Genomic DNA, 22682 nt, shown 5'->3' on the forward strand with positions numbered 1-22682 from the left:
ACTTTTTACACATTTTACTTGAAGGCTTTTAGAACGGATAACATCTCACACCATCCGGGGGCAGCGGTGACGCAGTCGCTAGATCGCGCATTATGCTATGAATTCAGCCACTCGAGTTCGATTGCCTGCCACGGCTAACATCAGTGGCGAGTGATCTGAACCGGGTCTCGGGGCCCCCTCTTTCACTTGCCTTGACCATTGTGATCTATGGTCAAACAGCTTCCATGACTGACACAGCACAGGGCCGACTCCCTCCTCCCCATTTATAATTAAGATCATCATTTACAGCCCTTTGTCAATCCACTGCTAGATGGAGGTCCCCCCAGACGGTGTCGATCATTGGGGTTGTTTGAGCATACTTCACCACACTGGTCAGTACAGGATGGTGAAGGGGCGTGCAGCACGGCGCCGGTTCAGATATCACTCGCCGCTGATGTTTGCCGTGGCCAGGAATCGAACTCAAGTGGCTGAATTCACAGGACGCAAACCACTGTGCCAGCAACCCCCTCTGAACAACATCAGTCAGAGCTGAATATACTGTATTATCAACATTAAATATCCTGTATTCAAAATGGTGCACAGTCACATGTGCGCTTAGTTTGCAGCTTTGAACAACGAACTCTTTGAGGGGTTTGTATTATGCCGGTAATCTCAAGATTTACACTTGGTGTGCGAGTTGATTATTATACAGTCCTAAGCCTATTTGTTTGGTGGGTTTATTTATTAAAGCATTAATGACATTGCTTTTTACCTGGTGGGTCAATGTAAATGGAAGAAATAAAACATTAATATCTAATTAATGAAGGTATTTTTAGCTCGTTTATGTACTTATCGAATCTTGTATCTGTCTGTTTGCGAATTTTTACGCAAGTCCATTAGCTGAACAGATATGTAAGGGGGTGTTTTTTCTTCCGTTTATAACATTTAAAGTCTCGTGTACAATTGTTGAGCGTGAATTCTAACTGGGAGCTGCGGCGTCAAAATCATGCTGCACTTATGCCGGACAAAATGGAGGAGATCTGACTGTGCGATGATAACGGCAGAGAACAGATGTCTTGCCCAAGGCAGTTCAAGGGCACGTAATGAGAACCTCGTCTCTCGTCTGCTACGGACGATGTCTTACTCCCGTCCTTGATTTGTAATTCGTCTGCCAATTTTTTGTCTTGGTGGATTGGCTACAAGAGTGGCATGGGAATTGAGACGTGTCGGGCTATGAAGCCGGCAAAGCTAACGTGGACATATCCAGCAGTGACTTAGCCCATCACTATAATGAGTCATTATGTGCTCTAATGACTAATGTCATAAGCTTGATAATTAGGTCAGCGTGACATTTCAGGAGGTATAGCGGTAGTGGTGGACTTACTCTTTGGTTCTTTCGGTAAAGTCACGTAGAAAGAGAAAATAATAAATTACATAATAGCATACGACGTTTCTATTGCAACACAAGCAATCATCATCAGGTACAAATGAAAGAGAAAACAAAACCTGGTAAACTTAGAAGTATAATGCAATACAACACAGATAGTCGGCTAACACAACAGTCAAAGCGCCAAATCAAGTGGTGGACTATTTCACACACTGCACTCCAAACCCGGTGACCTGAGTTGAGTTCCTCCCGTCACGGCTACCACCAGTGGCGAGTAATTCTTGAATAGGTCCTGGGATTCCCCTTCCTTTACCGACTTGCCACCGATCAGCGTGGTGAAGTATGATAAGAACCAAGTGCCATGACCAACACGGCGGCGTGGGGAGACCTTCCTTCAGCAGTGAATTGACAAAAGGGTTGTGAATGATTACTGCGTAACAACATTTTAAAAAATATATTTTTTGTTCCTGGGTAGTAAGTGTTACTTTCTCTGCTTATGCCTCAAAAGTACGGAAAATGGCTATTATTCCCCACTAACGTTGCTTTTGTGACCAGGACAGTGATATTTTGAAATTTACCTATTTTCAATGAGAAAACGTGCGCATTTGTGTCATTCCTTCACGTAAAGTCCTGGTCACAAATGCAAAGTGTGTGAGGAATAATAGCCATTTTCTATACTTTTGAGGCATAATTAATTTGAAAATAACACTTAGTACCCAGGAACAAAAATCGTGTTAAGTAGTGTTATGGTTGTTTGCAAAGTAAACGTGGCTTTGGTGTGTGTAGTCGGTCAACAAGTGTTCATCATAATTAATTCCATTGGCATGTTCTTTTGCTGTGCAATTTTCCTTTGGATTATTGTGCTGCACTTTTAAATTAATGTTCTCAAATAATATGTTGCTAAAATAGATATAAATGCAGCTCTCTACGTATGACTCACGTGTTTTTTTTCATGGTGTTACACCCTAAGCAGCTGTGCAGGGAGGAATATTGAAATCAAAATAATTGGTGTGGTGAGTCATGTGAGAAAAACTACATTTTCAATAATCTTGGTTCTTTCGGTAAAGTCACGTAGAAGGGAAACAATAAAATAATAAAAATATAAAACAATACAATTCTCACGCCGTTTCGACTGCAACACAAGCAATAGGTAATTAAAAACAAAAACCGAAAGAACCAAGAATATGAATCCCTGCAGTCACGAAAGCTTTAAATCGACATTTGAGTAGTCGTTATTTTAACCAGTACAGGTAGTCGTCTACTTACGATGGAGATGCGTTACGACGACCCCATCGTAAGTCGAAAATATGACGGCCTAGCCTACCTAGGAGTCTTAAAGAATGGTGATAATTTAGCAAAACAGAGCAATTTATCGTGGTAACCTTGAAATGAAATCGCTAAAGCTACGTATCATACATGCATTGAACGTATCGTAACGTATCATATTGTACTGTACTCACCAAGATTCTGTCCATCGTCTGCACACTTGAACAATGTTAGGTTGCTGATGGCAATTTTGTCGAATCGCTATCGCCATCGTAAGATTGAAATATCGTAATATCGTAAGTCGGATAATGGTAACTCGGGGACTACCTGTAATCGCATTGGAGTCTTTATTTCATGATTTTCTTTAATTTGCTGTCAGTTGGTGCTATTACGTAATTGCTGAATGTCATCTCGGCATCATTTAAAATGCGGTCCACTTCTGGATGAAGGCCTACCCGTGCCTTTTTTGTGTTGTAGGTTTTTGTTACCATTCTTCACCACACTGGTCAAAGGAGGTTGGTGAAGAGAGGAGCCTTAAAGTCGTTTTTAGATATCACGTGCTGCTCACTGGTGTTTAGCCATGACTATCCACTGTACCCGCTATCCCCCCCTCGTGTTTTACAAAGCAGTGTTTAATTTTAAACGAGTGAGGATCTTTAATAGGTAATTAAAAACAAAAACAATATATCGTCCGTTAATTATTTTGCACGGTGCAGATGTCCATGGTGTTTTGCATTCATCGGATTTGTTTGGCCACCTGATGGGACAAACGGTTCAGTGTTGTCAGTGTTAATGGGTTAATTAAAGACGTTACATTTGCATACAAAACTACTGCATCCCTTCACCCCTTGTGACTATAACTGTTCAAAATTCCGTTTCACCACTGTGCACTGACTCAGTCTCTTAATGCCTAGTACACACAGCCGTGTTAATCAATGCACAATTTTTTTACTTTTCCACTATAACCTATATCATCGGTTTAAATTTGAACAAAAGCGCAGGGTGTAATGCAACAGAAGAGCTGAAATCGGAGTCCCTCTTACAAACACACACATACAGCAGCACGACTGTTATGATCTTGGTTTTTTTTGCGCGTGCGAGGGTTGTGTTGGGTGGAAGGGTTCACGACCTCGCTTACCGGACCTGGAAGGGTTGAAGGCTGTTGGAAGAGATAGAGTGGCCGCAGTCAGCCGTTGAGGATTTAGCAATCGGTGGTGCCAATGTAATTTTGTCGGGGAGCGTCTGTGGCAGAACGGGTCTCGTGCGCAACGAGAGGTCGTTGTCTGCGAGCGCGCCGTGCGCGCGTGCCACCACATCGCGCGCGGAAAAAACAAAACGCGCGTGTCGTCTCAGTTTAAGAAAGGAGAACTCGTTAAACAAATCACAGGAAAGAGAAAATAAATGGAGCCGTAGAATTGATTTCCCCCCACCCCACCACCACTAACTTCCTGCTGCCCCCCCCCCCCCTGAGTTGTTTTTCTCTCGACGAGTGCGTCGCGTCCTTAATAGCGGCAGAAGATTGTATCGAGGCAAAAACCGCCGTCATATCTGCCAGCTGTACGTGCCCGGGGGCAGGAATTGAAATGTAAAGGAAGCATCTGTCTGCCGCTGCTTTACACGTCCGAGTGATTTAAAAACAGAGAGCGAGACAAAAGAGAGTTTCTATTTTTAATTGTGATGGTGAAAGACGGCCATTACTTATAGGTGCGCGGGCACCACTTGGCAGACAGCACTTAACCACCCACATGCATTATGAGTCTAACTATAGCTGCCCTGGTTCTAGAGCTTATGCAATTCCGGACCTCCGATTGATGAGAATGCTGCTGTGGTGATGCAACTGTGAGTGCGCTATGACGTTAACTCCCTCGCCTGGAGTGCAGGAGGTCGTGGTTTCGATCTCAACCCTGACGCCCGTATATTTGGAGTTTGCATGTTCTCCCTGTGATCGCGCGGATTTTTCTCCGGGTCCTCTGGTTTTACCCTCCAATTAGAATCAACATGACGTGTTTAGAGACTATTTGGCTGCTATACATTTCCACATGATAAGCCACTTTGCTGAGCTATCATTTGTGGCCAGGTCGCTTCTGAAAAGAGAGCTCTATCGCTCAGTGGGCCTTACCTGGTTATAATAAAATATTTTAGTTTAAATTGTTTAGTTTTAGAAACCAGTGACCTGAGATCAATTCAGGTGATATCCTAGCGAGTGCTGGGCACGAACCTCTCTCGCCTTCACCATCCTGCACTGACCAGCGTGGTGAAGTATGGTTCAACAACCACCGTGACCACCATGGCTCGGGGAGGTCTTCATGAGTGGATTGATAAAAGGCTCGACATTTAATGATGAGATGCTCCCAACAACATATATTATCAGGTATAAAAAAATACTAATTCTGCACTTGACATTTTTTTCCCACCAATCTAGAGAGAGCACGTAAGGCGTGAGCTGGCTTGAGAGTCGTGTGAAATGTTTCATTCGAGCGATCGTGAAAACGTTCCATCGGATTGCGGTGAGGAGTGAAGTCAACCATATTTGGGCCATAAAACTGTCTCGACAAGCTTCACACTGTTAAGGGAAAAGCAAATCTCCAGCAAAGAGTGGCGCGGTTCTCATCGCCCTGCAGAACTCCAACGTTGCGCAACGGGTCTTATTCTCCAGTTAAAATGCCAAATATGCGCAGCTTTAAAGCGGGCGGGAAAAAACCTTGCATGCTAATTGCTTCATAATACAGGTTTTTTGGGGGGGGGGTTAGATCGCGTAAATATAATTGTGTCGTTGAACCTGCCACCACTTGACACAGCCAATTAGTAGGGTTTGTCACGTAAACAGAACATGCCATTGCTGCTGAGATTTTTAATATTTTCAGAAGGCATTATTTAGAATTTTTTAACTCGTTTCAATATCACCGCATTACTGCAGGAGAAGTCGTGTATTGCCTTCTCTCGAGAAGTTGGCAGTGTTCAGAATACTAATCCTGGACAAATAACGATTGTACCACGATTTGAGCATTTTATAAAAATGTCGTTTCACAGAGGTACAGCATTTTTTAAAAGGATTTGCATGTTAAATTGGGCGGAATTATTGTTAATGGGTTGTGGCAGGAGCAGCAGTTAAGTGTTCTGTACTATGAACCGTGACCTGTCCCTAGCCCCCCCCCCCCCTTTACCAACACACTACTGGTGAAGTATGGTCAAACCATCATAGTGACTGACAATGGGGCATGCTATGGAGCAGCCTTCGTCCAGAATTGGATTTACAGGCCTGTGAATTATTAATATTGATTGTTTTGGAATGACAAATAATTCATTTTTGGTTAAACCTGACTTCGGACAGATTCAGGTGTAACGTTTTTCAATGCATACAAATATAAATAATCTAGATTTGAAGCTTTCTTGACTGCAGGAATCCATACTCTTTGGTTCTTTCGGTAAAGTCACGTAGGTAGGAAAATAAAATAATTCACGACGTTTCAGGCGCACACACAAGCGTCCTTCATCAGGTTGGCTTTCCCACCGTGAACCTGATGACAGACGCTTGTGTTGTGCCCGAAACGTCGTGAATTAATTTATTTTATACCTACGTGACTTTGCCAAAATATAAAATAGCTAAAGCGTGCATATTGCTTAATCGCTTATTTTTATTACTAGATTATACAGTATTGTAAAAACTGGCATTGTCTGCAAAACAATATTTTAATCATTGCAATAGATTTCTTCCGGGGCTCTTCGTGGCGCTTATGTGCCTTCCAGACCTTGCTTACTACCATTGGTGCATAATGTGATTACATAAGGAATGAAATAACAATGACACTGAAACAACCAGCTATTTACCGGCACTTGCTCACGTGCCTCGGCTGATATTTTGAGTCGGGGGTGAAGCTAAAGCAAGTGGGTTGTCGGTATAGCGGCGTGGACAGTGGCCAGCTTGCAAGTGAGGATGGTGAAGAGGTTAGAGGTGGGTAGGGAGGCCAAGACCTTCACCGACCAGGTGTTGCCCTTGCCACTGCGGCTCCGTTTATTTTTGGTCTTAACTTTTTGATGGTGCCCGTCAGCTATGCTGGAAATGTTTACATTGCTTTATCCACGGCATGTGGATCCCTGTGCGTGCGTGTGTCCGTGCCTCCCCCTCCCTCCCTCCCCCCGTCTGTGTATCGGTTTACATTAGGCAGTGCAGAGACACCCTTCACGAACAACGTGCAAACGATATTTGCTTTTCACGAGACGTAAATTGTGTGCATGCTGCTGGTGTGGGTAAGCTTTTCGACTTGTCCTGTAGACCTCATAGCCGGTGATCGCACCGCCGTGTGGACATATATCACGACGAATGCACAGGGTCCCCTTAAGAAAAAGGACTTTAAAAAAAGAATCTGTATTTTATACCCCACCGTTAAAATTTCAGGAAATGTTCTCTGCACCCTCTGGGGTATTAGTGGATTTTCAAATAGTGTTCAATTATTCAGTGGTTCTTTGGTTTGCTGTGCAATGTCCTCGGGAACGGTACAACTATTGGTATGATCAGATAGTGCTTAAGCATACCATCTTGAAATACGGTGCGTGGCATTAAATCTGTTTTAATTGTAAGGATCACCTTCAACATATGATTAAAACCTTTTTTTTACTAACCATCCTCACAAACTTTTTTGGCATGTATTCAATATATCATTGCTTGTAATGTTAATATTTGATCTGTGTTTCCCTAAGCACACTGTACTAGAGTGTGGTAGTGCCCCCATCACAGCTTGGCGCGGTGTCTAATTAGTTAATTTGTAACCCCTAGGAATTCATAAGCGGGTTTTAGTTGGGGTACAGATCACACGGACACTGCCCCACCAAGGCACACATGGAGCTTGACCTTTTCCATTTTTTTTTATCCTTTTATGTTCACACTTAAAATACCTTTTTGTCCCCCCCTCTCTCTCGCTCTCATATGTAATTTCTGCAGCCGCGTGGCGCGCGGTGGGGCCCCGCGAGATGGAATGTTGTCCCCTTCCAGCACGGGGGGCGGTTGCCAACTGTTCAATTTTGCATCCTGCAAGATCGCGTGCAGGGCTGAGCAAAGCAAATACTCAACGTCGTCATCGCGCGCTCTCTGATGAGCCCTGGAATGCCTCTGAAGGCTGGCTCGACGGGTTTTTAGGGGCTGTTTAGTTCTGGTTTTGTGCTCGTGATACGGTCACGTGGAAGGGGGTCTCTCTTTTTTCTCCCGTGCGTGCGTGACAGCGTGTGGAAGGGGGGGGGGGGCCTTATGCCAACTCATGATTGCACAGAACCCCTGTCGTGAGCTGTCGACCACGTGTTAAAGCGCTTTGAAGTGTGCTCGTCACTCTTAAACTGTCTGCTAAGTTCATTAAAACGTTTTGTTTCACAGTTGCTTAGCTTTATTAAGGGAGAGAAAAAGTCCCACTCTACATGCTTAATGACCCTTGTTATTGCATATTCTCGTGTTTTTAGGGCAAGGAATATTGCATGCGTAGAGTATGAACTCGGGGGAATTTGAAGAATTACAGTGCACTATTCATTGCTGATTGGTAAAAAAATTTTGCTGTTGCGCCACTTAAAAGAATTTCTTGCAATAAAAACATTGTGCGCTAATTAGAATAAAATTTTAATTAATTGTGTGCACTCGGTACAAAGCCCCCGTCCAACATTTTTTAATTTTCATGCAAATCTCAAGAGTGTGGTTTATGGATTTGACCACCGTTCTCATGAGGCTTGCCTTCTCTGGCCTTCACTAATATTTAGCATATTTCAAGGAAGATTAAATTGCTACGCTTTATAAAGAGCGGATTCTTTGTGGCTTACGTGCGCTTTAACTTATTAAATGTGTCGTGTATTATTTCAACCCGTGGGGCAATTGCAGTGGGGGGGGGGGTTTGTTCTTGCCAAATGTATGTGCAGACATCACGGAGTACAATGTAACTTCCACTAACAAGGACGTTTGTGTTGTAAGGAGTCAGGGTGGTTTAGCTTTAAAGGTATCCAGTTGCTTCATTTGAGCCATTGGAATGTGTGCCGTGTATGCACCTTAGGTGTACGTGTACATTATTTTCACACAGATACAGTGACATGCACTGAATGTCGGCATTGTTCATTCCCCTTTAGGGGGACATGGTAAAGGTATGGTCACAGTTACTTGCAATAACAGCCATTACATCCGTTGAGACCATTATCATTGGTAAATTATGAGAACATCATTATAGATTTTAATCCCCGTACATTTTCAAGAATGCTTTGATGTAAATTAACACTCTTGATAGTCTATGAACATCCAAAGACCTGTCATATTGTCCCTACTTAGCGACTTCCCCCCCCCCTCCCTCTATCACACCAATGCTTTTTAAACAGTTTACGATCTGGCAATTAAGTTGACATTGCCGACCGTGCAGAGGATTAGGCAAATTCCTCGCTTCCGACTCTTCTCTCCGCCTGTTGCCACACACACACACGCGGCCGTAATTAATGTTGCTGCTGCTGCCAGAAGGGTGGGGAAATGGCTTCTGGACGGCGGGCCGTACCAACCTCTGCCGCTACCGTGGGGGTGCCGGCGGCGGATGGAGAGCGACCCTGGGGGTTTTGGGCGGCAGTGTCAGGGAGGTGCGCGCGTTTGCCGTAGCCACCCACTCACCCCCCTCTCTCTCGCCGCCGCCGCGCTCATTTAACCCCCGACGTGCGTGCCTTCGTCAAACGCGCGCACACACAACGCGCGGAATCTCCGCGTAGACGTTTTGCTTGCGCGCGGGCGCCGCAACGAGAGGACACGGTCGGTGGTGGGTGTCTTCCACAATTACGCGCAGTCGCCCGCGGCAGGCAGGGAGTGGGGTGGGTGGGGTGGTGGTGGTGTTGGTGGGGGGTGGTGGGACCAGCAACGGGGTTCGGATTTTGCCGGGCGGTGGACGGGCGGGGAGTTAAAATTGGGCGAGACGGGGCTGGAATTTGCTCTGTCCAAACAATGCGTCTGCGAGGTCTCGGTCCTGGCATGCCCGAACTTGCGAGAGCCCCACTTGCTGAGAGCTAGGGGGGAGAGAGAGAGAGAGAGGCACATCCACGCGCACGCGTAGTGCAGGCGAGAGAGAGAGAGGGGAGTCAGGCGGGGCTGTGTGTGCATGCTCCGCGTTCGGCACTCTGCGCCTCAACTCGTGGCGTGCTCCACATGCCACCGACCGCCAAGATGGGCTTCTACGGCACACTCAAGATGATCTTTCATAAAGTAAGTTTACTAAAAAAAGATTTGCTTAATGTCATCATCCCCCTTGTTTCAGTTGAGCAGCAGTCAGATGCCAAGCCCAGCATGTCGCATTAGGGAAAACATTCCGGTGTTTGTGTTCGACCTGGCAGCGTTTTGTAAGCCGTGATTTATTTCTCATCCGTGTTTGTAAACATGCATTACTTTCATTGTGGAATGAGTGATGATACTGGCGTACATTTGCTTTGCTATGAAAACACTTTATTCTTCACGCCTCTTGCACAGAGAATACAAATTGCAGAGCTCTTAGTGCCAGATAGATGTGCTTGCTTTTTTATACAAGATTCACCTGCGACCACGTATCTTATTTAGAAGGTGTATGCTTTTTAGAATTTAATGAAAATCAATGCATGACTGATGCGAGTGTGGGGATATTGCTGAAGTTGTTTGATAAATGTTAATGATATCTAATGGCACTATGATGGCGCAGACTATACAGTACTGTACGACTTAATATTTAACCATTCGATGCAATGTAAATAATTACGCCAATGCATTGTTGAGTGATCACGCGTTTGCCGTAACTTTTTAACGGGGGGGGGGGGGGGGGCGCTGTGGGGGGTATAGGCCAAGCTATTAATGAGGGGCCACTGTTTATAGCACTCTGGAACATTTTCAAGTGTTCAAAAGACCCAGCAATCCTGTCCATGGCCAGACAATGAGTCTGCAGCCTTTCTGCCTGTAACATCACGAGCTGTCGCTCGGGATCCATCACATCTACCCTCCCACCCCACCCCGCTCATGAATACACATGGTGATGCGCGCACACTCTGGGCAAATTGCGCACACACCGCATCGAGCAGGACCACTCGCCCACGCTCGCGCGCGCAAACTCGCCGGGTCTCACTCACGGCCCGTGCGCAGTGCTGTGTCCCTCCCAATGCGGACGCGCGCATTGGGAGGGACAGCACTGCCCACCAAAATCTATTGGAGTCATAGCGAATCAAGCCTAGGGTGGGTTATCCCCCCCCCCCCCTCCAAAAAAAAGAATGCAATCTTCTTTCGTTGCTGCAACGGCAGTGATGTACGTCCGCCTTGGCAGATGGGGGGGGGGGGGGTGCTCTCCCGTGTCCTCTGCTAAGCCGCCGCCAGCACTTGAGCACCACGCACTCCTTTTGCTTAATTGCGTGGAGTACAGATTGCGCGTGCGCTCCGGCCGCGAGCACGCGCCAGCCAGCGTGTCCTCAAGCGGCTGGAGGGTCCGGGCTAATCATCGCTCCGTATGGGTCCCCGGATCTCAGCCAGGGCTGGGGCAGGGGGCTGTGTGTGGGGGGGGGGGGGGGCAGTTTGTCTGAAAGCTGGCACAAAAGCCCAACCGTGTTACTGCACGTCGCCTCAATTTCCTGCAGCGCGTGCTTTTTGGGGTTTATTCCGTAGCTCGTAAATATTCGGTCTCCGGTAGAGTAGCGATAACTCGGATAAATGTCAAGTTGTGCCTGATAACGCCGTTTTCATAACTGCTGGGGGGGGGGGGGGGGGCTTGTCTTTTAGGGCTTTCGCGTGCAATTGCTGGGTATTTGCGATCACATGCTCATCATATGAACGAGCCGCACGGAATTTTGCAGTGATTTGAAACGTGAATAATTCAACGCCGCTATGTATCCTCTCCCCGTGCCGTCATAAAATATTGCAATTGAGAAAACGTTTCCACCAAAATCATTTGTTTAATTGCGTGTAATTGCATTGCCGCATTTCACGCCGCAATTTCACAGTACTGCATCTTCTAGCATGGTAACAAATTAGTCGTGAGCTCATATAAAATAAGACCTCATAAAAAATAATGAGCGACCTTACATTGTTGTTATTACTTACACATTCATAAAGTGTGTGTTTCGATTTCCATGCAACTGTATGTTGTATTATTTAGCATATCCAGTGCACGACTCCGACTCTCGATGCTTTAAGGCTAGAGGGAGCCAGCCGCATTGCAAGCTTAATGAAGTGCAAAAACTCGAGGGCTTCTCCTGCATGTGCGCCTGTCATCCGTCACCAACTGGCCCCGGGGGTTCAGAGAATCACCCCAAAGACTCTGGAGTGCTGCTTCTACTGCTGTTATTAACCAGAAATACCACGATTATCTTGGAAATGATTACCGTGGATATTGTCATCGTCGCGTTTGGTTGCCGTCGGAACCTCCTTTGCACTCTCTCCGGCTGTAGAAGGCTGCGATGCGTCTCGTTTTCGCCGCAGAATACAAATGTTTTGACATTACTTGCAGCCGACATCTCATTTAGAAGCGCTTCTAACACCCAGTGACCTACTTTTTGTGAAGGCTGTTGCATCAAAAGACGTGGCAGTTGTCAAGTTCACACTGAGGCACGGAGCGTTTCGCCATCTTGTGCCCACCGCACGTCAAGGAGGGCTTGAGCCTTGGGTTTTCTGAGTGGGAATCCTCGCTATCTAAATTAGCATGCTTGCTATCTTTGGGAACACCCGTCGGGACTGTATATTCAAGGGCCAGATGGAAAGGAGTAGGAGGAGGGATCGGCGCTGCCACAGGTGCATCGTATCCACGAACGCATGGAGCCAAGACGGCTTGATTCGTAAGCTGGGATTGTTTGATAGAATCAAGCGAAACAATTGCAGAAAATATTAAGTCGACTCGAAAGGGGGAATAGCTTCGGTGGGCTCGGAAGACCCGTGGCAGCACAGAGGCGGGTAATGCTTGGTTGAAAAAGAAACCTCTCCGTAAATTTCAAACAACGTCCCGCGGTCAAGAAGGTTCGGCTGGCACACGAACGTCCCGTGTTAATGAGACATCTGGGAGGTCTGTGCGTACAGTGCTGCTGCGTGATATTTGCTTGCCCGCGACCGCCGCCGCCAGACCGCCCCACCGCTTCTGTTTTTTTGTTGGTTTTTTTCTCTCCTCTTCCCCGTGCCAGACCACGCCGTGGCCCGCGGCCTGCTCGCGCCCCCCCCCCCTCTTCTCAGTTCCCCGACGCTCGCCCCTCCCCTCCCCTCCCCGACCCCACAGGCTGTCGCCGTTGCTCATTGTGTGACATTTTCCTGTTTTTGGTTCTGCCCGCCATCACGACTGTCTGGGCAGTTGCCCTTCTAGTTTTTTTGGCTTTGTGCTCAGCTGTAAATATAATAAATTATGTTTTGGTTTCTCTCTTATTTCCCCCATGCCCCCCCCTCACCCCCCATCACCCATAACATTTTCTTGCTCCTTCACAAATATGGCATCATTGTTTTGTCCTTGCCATTCCTTGCCCTTCATATTTAAAAATGTTTGTACCCTAACCTATTCTTTTCAACACATCAATACAATAAAACCACATTTGACTTTCACATGCATCTCTTCTCCGCTTTCCGACTTCATTTTTCATTGACTTCTGACATCTATGAACCCTCGTGCACTCATAACCCGCTTCCTCTCCATTCTACCTCCTTGTGTCTATCCTGCTCTCAATGAACCACGCCACCACCCCCCCTCCCTACAACCCGTGAACCCCTGACCCTTTCCCACACAGATGAAGCGCAAGTCAGAGCACGGCCCTGACATGCGAGCCCTCTCCCCAGGCAAGAAGCCCTGCAAAGGGTCGGAACATCCCAGGTATGTTCCCACACGGAAGAATGCGAGAGGCAGATAACTGCTGTGTGGGTGGGGGAGGACCATTGGCTCTGGGTTGTGTGTGGGCCCAGGTCAGATCCGGTTTACTTTAAACATCAACTTTCAGTGGCCCATGCAAGGAATCTTGATCAGTTTTTCACGTACCTTTATATTTGTTTGCCTCCCTAAGCCAACATATTATTCAAGATGGTGAATCGGGTGCACGGCTGCCGCATGGATTTTGTTTTGTTTTTTTGTTATACCACATCCAAGATGGTTTTAGGATTAAACAAAAAAACACATTATTGTCCGTGCCTTTCAACACTGTGGCTATAAAGAGTGAAGGAAATCCCGGCGCATTTGCTGGTGGTTATTTTGCCTGAGACGGCGCCGCACAGCCCCATCCTCCCATGCGCCCAGCCTCTAAAGCCCTTTTCCTGCTGCTGCCACAATTCTGCGCTGCCGTTTTGGGGGGCTGAAAATCCCTTCGTGAAAATGTTATATGGGGCGCAAAGCCGTGCGCGATGCTGTCACCTCGTGCTAGTTTGCGCGGCTGTGAATTTAAGCGCACTCTCAAGTCTCTCCCCAGCACGCAACCAGCAGGTTGCCTAATATAAATGCCCATACTTCTTCTGTGTAATTTAATTAACAAGAACAAAAATTATGCATTCCCCACAGAGCTTTTCTTTCGTGCTCTTTCCATTTTTGGAATTTCAAACATTCGTGCGCTGTTTCTTTCCGAGGCTCGGGAAAGAATCGTGTAAATGGCTGGATGCCAGGCAGCAGAGGACAATGCTACTGATGTCTGCAACGACATAATTGCGTTTTGTCTTTAATTGTCCAGATATCCATGGCTATCTTTCCATGACCGTGTAGCCTGACTTTGCATATTTCTTGTCTGACCGACAGACGGGTCGTTAGTTATTCTGAAGTGAGTGCTAAATTATAATTACCTGACCTTGGATTAGAATAGGAGAGCTACGAAGAGAAAGAATACGGGTAATCTTTCAATTAAAGTGCTTAATATTTTTAGCCAGAAAATCTAATTAGTGCAAGATCTGCTTGGGGGACTTCATGGTGACATTTTAAGACTTGTTTAAAGTCGTTATATATTAAACATCATGCATGATCAATCAAATATAATGCGATTTGTTGAAAAGATAAATAACTTAGCAACCAGAAAATATGTAATATCAACACACTCAAACACAAACAAAGCAACCTTAGTATCAGGATCGCTGAAGGGGACATGAGCTTAAATGCTTTAAAAATGTCAGAAGGGTCAAGAAAAGAATTTGAAATTCTTAGTTTTGAAGGGTCCGAGCTCACAGTGGAAAAAGAAACTTAAGTCGGTTGTCTCGGCTCAAATGACGTGAAGGTTCGAAAGAAAAGCGTGGCCATCGCAGCAAAGCTGCCTGACGGAGTTGATCTCTTTATGGCCGGGGATGCGTAAGGGGGGTAATTCTGGTGTGACTGCAAAGTGGAGCCTTCCTTGTACCCCCTTCGGCTTCTCGCGTGTCTCCGCTAATTTTTTCACAAGACCACACCGCTCTCGGGTTTGTACGCGAGCCGCGGGGTCCTGCCCCCCCTCCCCGTCGTCTTGTAAATGCACTCTTGCATTCCTGCAGCGGCGTAACTCTTGTGAGAATCGTGCAGGTCAAAGGGCATCCTGGCCTCCCCTGGAACTGTGGGGAGAGGGGGGGGCAGCGGTGTGTGTGGGTAGCGTGCGGCTCCGGGCCGTGCAGATCTCTCCTTCTGGAACCGTGTGCCTGGAATAGCTGTCAGTTCTTTCGGCAGTGGCCTCATCAGATGGCAGTCGTGTGAGATAATCTTGCCAGATTCGTACACTGGACTTTTTTTTATTACTATTTAATTTTTAGGTCCTCTCTTTGAAGGCTGGCGATATCTCTGCTTTGGCCTCTGGGTCCACGGTAATGATTACAACCTGATAATCATCAGCGGGAAGGAATGAGAACCATAAACACACTGCACATCAAAGTACATCGATAATTTCTGTGCATTTTTGTAGTCTGAAAAGGATCAAATGCAAAAAACATTTTTAAAAATACGAGAATTCCTATTTTTTTTAAGCGTAATGTACTTACAGCATCCCATTTTTGTGCTAACAATATCTCGTACAACCTGGCTAGCATTTGGTGTATTGTCATCATAACATTGTACTCGTAAATGTAACACGAGTGGTTTTAGGCAATTGCAGTATTGCTTTGCTGATGTCGCTTAACCGACAGTACCTGTAAAGTCGAGAGAGAGACAGCAACTGAAGTGAAGAAACAGGGGTAAAATTATTGAGCATTTTTTGCTCGGTGAACCTGTTTTATTCCGATAGTCAAACATCATTTCCTCCCATTGCCCTTGCAGGCCACGTTGGTAGACGGCACTGCATCCTTTCCCGTTTTTTGGATTTTGTGTTTTTGTGCATGAAAGAGGAACGAGCTTCTTCCTGTTCATTAAAATGAGCTTTAGACCAGCGTCTGTCCCGAGGATTCCAAAGCACACAATATTGCACGGCAACTGTAATGAAATATTCATCATTTTATTCCTTTTTTATTGGTACACGTTATTGAATTGTTTATTTTCATTGCTCGCAGCATAAGTGTAAACACATTAACGTGTACTGCATAATTCCACGGCACATTAAGTGTACGGGTGACAGTGTTAGGTTTGCCAGTGACAGTTGGCGCATTCCATTCTCACGTTGGGGTGCACCGGAGGCAATGATGATGATATTTTTATGGTGACGATGCACAGTCGCTGGCTTTTAAAACATGTCTGGTGCTCGTGTAGTGCCCTAGCCATACCCTTCGGCAGACGATGGCGATGACCGTGTGCGTATTTGCTAGCTTTTAACGCGTCCGCTATTTTACCGTTGCTGCCTCAAGTCACGCGCTGGGCTCGCTGCTGCCGTGCACGAGCGTGCCGACGACGTTCGGGGAGCTGCGTGCGGCGAGCGGACAGGGCCAGGGCTCCTCCCGTCGTCGTCTCGCGGGCGTCACTCCTCCCGCGGAGCTGCAGGACTGGCTCAGGACCTTCCAGGTAAGAGGCCGCGAACCCCGGCCGCGCGAAATCTCGACGTCCTCTCTCGCTCGTTCGTCGTCTCGTTTTTCCTAAACGATTTAAAATGAAATTACGGCAACGTCAGTACGTTTATTTTTTATTTTAAAACATGATTTGGCTCTCGGGGAGACGTGCATCTACCGTCAGAGTCATCGCTTTAATTAAACTCCTTGCGGCCTTTTTTAATGAAAAGGATTTCATTTATGAAAAATTAAAAGCTGAACAATTAACTAAAAGGCCCGCACTGCTATGGCTGTGTTGCATATCGATGTTAAACGCCACAGCTTCCCTTTAAACAATGCCAATATCCACCGCGATGAAACTTTGTGGGGATAATTTGCGGAGAGAAAAAAAACGCCTCTGCATAAAAACACAGTGAGGCACAGTGGGAAATATCAGCGCATAATCCCTTTGCTAGGTTATTAGTAAACAGGGCCTTGTGAACCTTAGCACACTGGTGTGGGTCAAACCAAATGGAATTAAAGGAGTTATTAAAAAAAATAATTAGATAATGTAGTCCACATGATTCCTTCTGTGGGTTTTTTTTCCTCCTGCACTGTCAATCTTCCAAGGTGAAAAATCTAGAGCAGCAGCTACAAACTACTGAAGTATAGAATTTAATCAAATACAATTCAATAGAGAAGAGCACACAGCCACCTTGTCCTGTTCCCTGCTAAACGCTAGTGCAATACTCGTGTTTGACATGCAAAATGCACAAGTGCTTTAACTTCGATGTGTGAGATTTATTTATTATATGTTGCCACTCGGCAAGCATTTCCCATTTTCGCTGTGCTTCTCAGGCAGATGCATAGTATGATGCCGCTTGTTGGGTGGCTTGATGGCCTGTCTGGGGTTTGGACAAGCAAGAGCCGGGAGCCCTCGCGGATGTGATTGCGTCTCCGTGTTTGCGCGGTCCAGAGTCTGTCAGACTGACACTCGACTCCCCTTGCCTGTTACTGAGCCAGCCAGAAGAGATGGCCTCCACTGTTCAATCGATTGGTGTAATCGTCTCCATCATCCTACCTCTCTGTTCGCTCTCTCTCTCTCTCCTCTCTCTCTCCACTCTCTCTGCATCACTGTCCGTCATGGAGCTAAAACAGACCCGGCCATCTCATCTAATTTTTTTTTTATCGAAGCTACATCGATCAATGCGGTGCGCTTGCCTTTTCCATTCCCGAGTTGCGTACTACCCATTGCATTACCAGCCCAGGCCTTGGCTTGGATGCGACAATTTATCTCCTGTATTCCCAGATTATTTTTCACAACAAACCTACGCCTGCTTTCGTTTGTCTTTCTGTTCGTCTTGTTTGATTGATTTGTGTGCGTGTTTGTCAGCCTGTGTGTGTGTGCGCGCGCTCATCTGTACTCGAAATGGAGTGCAGTGTCTTATTTATACAGTGCCGCTTTGGTCAGCAGTTCATTGTAGTGATTCATTGTCCACGTAGAGAAGTGCAGGCACAAACCACACTGGGGATGTATTTGTTTTGTTTTAATGCAATCGCAGTGCAGTCAGAATGAATATTATGCCGCCTACATGAGTGCTGCTTCGTACAGAGAATTGTATTAGTGTATTAACTACAGGGAAGCCATGGTAAGCCAGACCAGGTTGGCTGATAATAAAATGTGTCTTGTGGATTAAATGGAAGAAATCTAAATGTAATCAAATAATTGGCACACAACAAACATTGTAGAATAATGTATGTAATGTATACAGGAGAAATATTCTTATCTGCTGTCGCGAAACCTATTATCCGCTGGGGTTGTCTGCCATTTGACTCCTCTTAACCATTATAATAATTAATTATACATCCAAAGGGATTTACCTTGAGACTAAGCTGCACTTTTATAAGCAAGAATTAAACTATTGTTCTCAAAAGCTCAGTTCAGTTGTGATCGGATTTAACAAAAAATGTTAAATTATTCACTTGCTAAGGAAACTCATTTATCATGGAATTGGGCCCTTGCCCCACAATTATACATTTTCATGGAGTTCTCAAAAGTAGATATTTGGGTCTATAGCTCAACCTATTGCCACGATGACTTGAGCATAAAAGTAAAGGCAGAAGGTGTTTTTTTGTGTAAAAAAAAAACGAATACCTCTGACCGTCGGTCCTGGCCGTGACGTGACATGGCGTAGCGGTAGCACGTTCGCCGCTTGTTGCAGAGGTTCGCGGTTCCAACCCAGCGGCCACTCCAATTAATACTGCGGCTATAAATTATGATGAATCTCGTAACTCTACACGCCATCTGCTTCACGGCGGACGCTCAAGATCCCCTGACATCATTCTCAAGAGTAGGGCCAGTGTGCGCCAGTGTTGGCCCAGTTGACAGAATAAAGCCCCAGGTCTATCTTGCAAATGAGACTTCATCCCGGTCTCTTGATTGCTTACCTTAGCCAAATGAAATCAACTTAAAACGTGACCCTACTTCCTCTAGTTTTTTTTTACTGAATTAACGATTGTGCCATCGCACGACCGTGAGGATTGGCGACAGTGTGGATAGATCGTGGATGATGATGATGACACACTCGCATGTACAAACAAAACGGGCTGGTTTGAGCGCAGAAGGTGGGTTCTTTGTTCGAGAAGTGTGGAGGCTTTCTCAACATTTGCTGAGAAATGGATCTTCAGGGTGTTTGGAATTTGCCTCTGTTAAAAGACGTTCATTGACCATGGCTGCGTGGACCCATTCCGTCTGTGACACTCGCAAGCGGGCGTTGCCAATCATAACGATGATGTTTGCAACCCCCCGCACTCTGCCTGTTGTTTGTATTCTAGAGCTGGAGTGGTCCAGAGCGGCTGCTGGCGCTGGATGAGCTCATAGATCGATGTGAGCCGCCGCAGATCAAGCACGTCATGCAAGTCATCGAGCCACAATTCCAGAGAGACTTCATCTCCCTCCTGCCCAAGGAGGTACGTCCCCCTTGTAATGGCGTGTGCTACCTTGTTTGCCTGTGCGACTACGTCGCCCAGAATGTGGCCTGCTCTTGTTGTCACTTTAAAGCTAAGCAGGGTTGACTCTGGATGGTGCTTAGATGTGTGACCACCACGCACTAAACAGGTTGTCATCGAGCAGGGGGTTTGCATCTGCAGCTCCGGAGCCGCGTGCGGCTCTCCAAGGCCCACTCCGTGACGTTCTTCACCACACAGTGCATTGCGGCTCTTTGATGAATTGAGGGGTCTTTTTTTATCGAATTCGAAAAAAATGCCTTTTGATATTTTTGTTGCTAACCCCTGTTAAATGGCTACAGAGCTGCATTGTGAGCAGTAGGACGCAGTGCAGAAAAATTATTTTGTTATTTCGTCCTTCTCAGCTTCCGTGTCTGCGCTGCGCACAGCCGCATTGACCAGCGTGGTGAAATATGGTCCAATAACCCCCATGACTGCACCTGCGCAGGCATGGCGAGGCCCTCCGAGAGCAGTGGATCGACGTGCACATGTCACATGTCACTGCTGCCATTATGTATTCATTCCGTAGTTGTAATTTAAATCTTTGCCGAGCCTTGGCACGGTCGCGTTATGTTAGGCCAGTGACTGTGACCTTCTCGTGATTGTTATGGTATCGAGAGAGATGAGAACAAATCAGAAACCGTTAAACAGAGACAGGATTGCTCAGGAACACGAGACAAAGTGGAAGAATATTAACAAATTACCCCTGTGTGTTTGTGCGTGTGTTGACGATGCGTCCTTCATAAATTAATCCATTCGCTGTAATCTAAAACTTTTCGCACGAGTTGTTTATTTGATGAACATTATAGCCCTCTTTATTTGTTCGGAAAACCCGTGTGATTGCTAATGTTCGTTTTATTTGCCTGCAAGTCCCTCCGACGATGACGGCGACGTAATGTACTGAGCTTGTAAGAAAGCAACACCTTTAATAACCTGTGGTCCCAGCAGTGTTTGCCGATGGCTCTAATGTTGAAGCACTTGTCCAGTCCCAGCATCTCCTCAATACATTTTCACACTCACACAGAGAGAGTGTTCTACCCATGAACTGCATGTAACGTATTATACTTGCCGATCTGACTCAATAACCACTACAGTTGAGATTTCATCTAAAATATCCACTTTAGGTTTTTCTTTCCTCTGTTGCTATTTTGCATTGCGTTTGCAATTTTTCCACGATTTTTTTTATTCCCCCACCCCCCTCTTATTCCTGCGTTCTGTTGCTGTAATTTATTGTGCCGGCTTACAGCATGACCTCTGACATCTGACTTGCCAATCTTGGAGTCCGTTCTTTCCATCTCTCTAATGCCATGTAACGTTAAGAGGGTCCCTCCACCACAAGTCGACACGGCCAGGAGGTTGCACTCGGCAAAAATGAGAGTGGACGGGGGTTTGAGAAACAAATAAATAAAGGCGCCTGGATCGCGCGAACACTGCCGAGGGCTGGCGTGCTGAGGGTTCCAGGATAGCTTCCCGTTGCGGAGTTGTAAACTAAGCGAAAGCTAATCAGAAGAACTGGGCACTGAAACAAAGGGGCAGGATGCTTTGGCCCACTGTTTTTCAGCGGTGGGAATAATTCATTAGGGTAAAGTCGCTATGGTGATGATGGCCGGCAGCTATGGCAACTCAAACTGATTGGCTGTAGTGCGCCGTGTAGGGGCAGCGCTCCGTCATGAATTGAGTGGCCGGGAGCGAAGGCTAGCCCTCGCGAGGCAGCGCTGTCACTCGTCACGACATCACTCTGGAAATTCACTCATTAATTCAATGCTCTGTTAGCGCGTTCATTTATTATTTGTTTAAAAATTAACATACATTGTATAAATATGACGGATAATCTCTCTGCCTTCGGACTGGACGCTCTCCATTTGCCGACGGAAATTCGGTGCCGCCAAACAATTCAGGGCTGGAAATGCATTTTATTTTTCCCCGCAATGCATTCCACGTGTAATTGTGGGATGCGGAGCACACTGAAGGATGCATTTTACTGACACCGATTATTAGCCAGATGCATCTGTGCATGTGGCTGCACTGTAACATTCCTTATTTCACAGGTGCCGTTCTAATCCAAGCTATTTTTACTTGCAGCCCTCAGTCATTGGCAGGTGTTTCTTGGATACGGACACGCTTGGGTTATCAAGGGGTTGCAGAATTTTGCTTTGTGTGAATTCCCATTTATGCATCCGTTTGAATTGTCCGTAATTTTTTTCCTCCATGTGTTCGTGTTTTGCAAAAGCGCGCACAGATTGGTTTGCTGCCTCTCATTATCGCAGATGTTGTCGTTGACATGTTGATATTGGTGTAATGGGCTTCATAGTGAAGGTGCATTGCATGAGAGAGCACCATATACACACACAACGTGCCATACATTTGAGACGAGCTACATATTGTACGCTCTCCACTGCTTTGTATTTATAGGAGAACAGCAATGTCTTGATGGAGCAGGAAAGCAAAATTCGTTCAATTGAACCGTTAATTGTAACATTTTTATCACGTGTTTAATTGTCATTTTGATCGAGACAAGTCACGTGTGTAAGCCGCCACCGCGCCGTTCTGCTTGGTGCGTGAAATCGCGATGGGGCCGTCCTCACCTGACAAATCCGGGTTGCTGCTTGAGGGCATTTAACTGCCAGATGGGGGTCTGTGTGCCACCCTGGCAGATTGTAGGCTGCAATTAACTTAAATTCCCTGCCTCTTGTGCGTGACGCACCCGATGCGCCCCCCGGATGCGCACGTCGCATCTGTGCTCCGCTGTTGGCTTAAGGAGTGAGCTCTAATGGAATTTAGCCGCTTCACAGAGAGCCATTTACATTTCGTAATCTCTAAACGTTATTGCCAAGTGTGAGCTTAAAGGCAATGGAGGAAATTGCATTCGTAGATATTATTGTTGTTGTGATTTTTTTTTTTACCACGATGCAAAATGTTTTGTACTACAAATGAAAAATGGTACCAAAAAAAGAATCAATCCTCACTAAGCTCTGTATTCTACGTGGGTAACTTTTATATTTTCCACGCGGCAGATTAAGGTGAGCAAGTGAAAAAGGGCGACGCGCACAATGCGTGATTATAAACATGAGCATTTATAATGAGATCCAACAACATTTCTCCCACATTCCTTAAAGCTCTGCGTTCGGTAGCGCGTTTGTTTGGATCACAGTCGCCACGCTCGCCTTGCGATTCGAAGTAGGTGTGATATTTTCTAGGTGTGCAGCTGAAAAAAGCTCCAGTGATAAATCGCTT

The 22682-nt window shown here is 46.1% G+C and overlaps 1 protein-coding gene across 1 annotated transcript in view; it reads left to right on the top strand.

Moving 5' to 3' along the window:
* The window catches only part of FBXW7 (F-box and WD repeat domain containing 7), an 84834-nt gene that overhangs the window by 43258 nt on the left and 18894 nt on the right, over positions 1-22682 (top strand). The window contains 3 exon segments of the mRNA XM_061552448.1: positions 13346-13428; positions 16326-16479; positions 19278-19412. Coding sequence (XP_061408432.1) covers positions 13346-13428; positions 16326-16479; positions 19278-19412 — 372 coding nt within the window.

Source organism: Lethenteron reissneri, chromosome 16, assembly GCF_015708825.2.
Source record: "Lethenteron reissneri isolate LAM-NWPU_2019-01 chromosome 16, ASM1570882v1, whole genome shotgun sequence".
NCBI classification, from domain to species: domain Eukaryota; kingdom Metazoa; phylum Chordata; class Hyperoartia; order Petromyzontiformes; family Petromyzontidae; genus Lethenteron; species Lethenteron reissneri.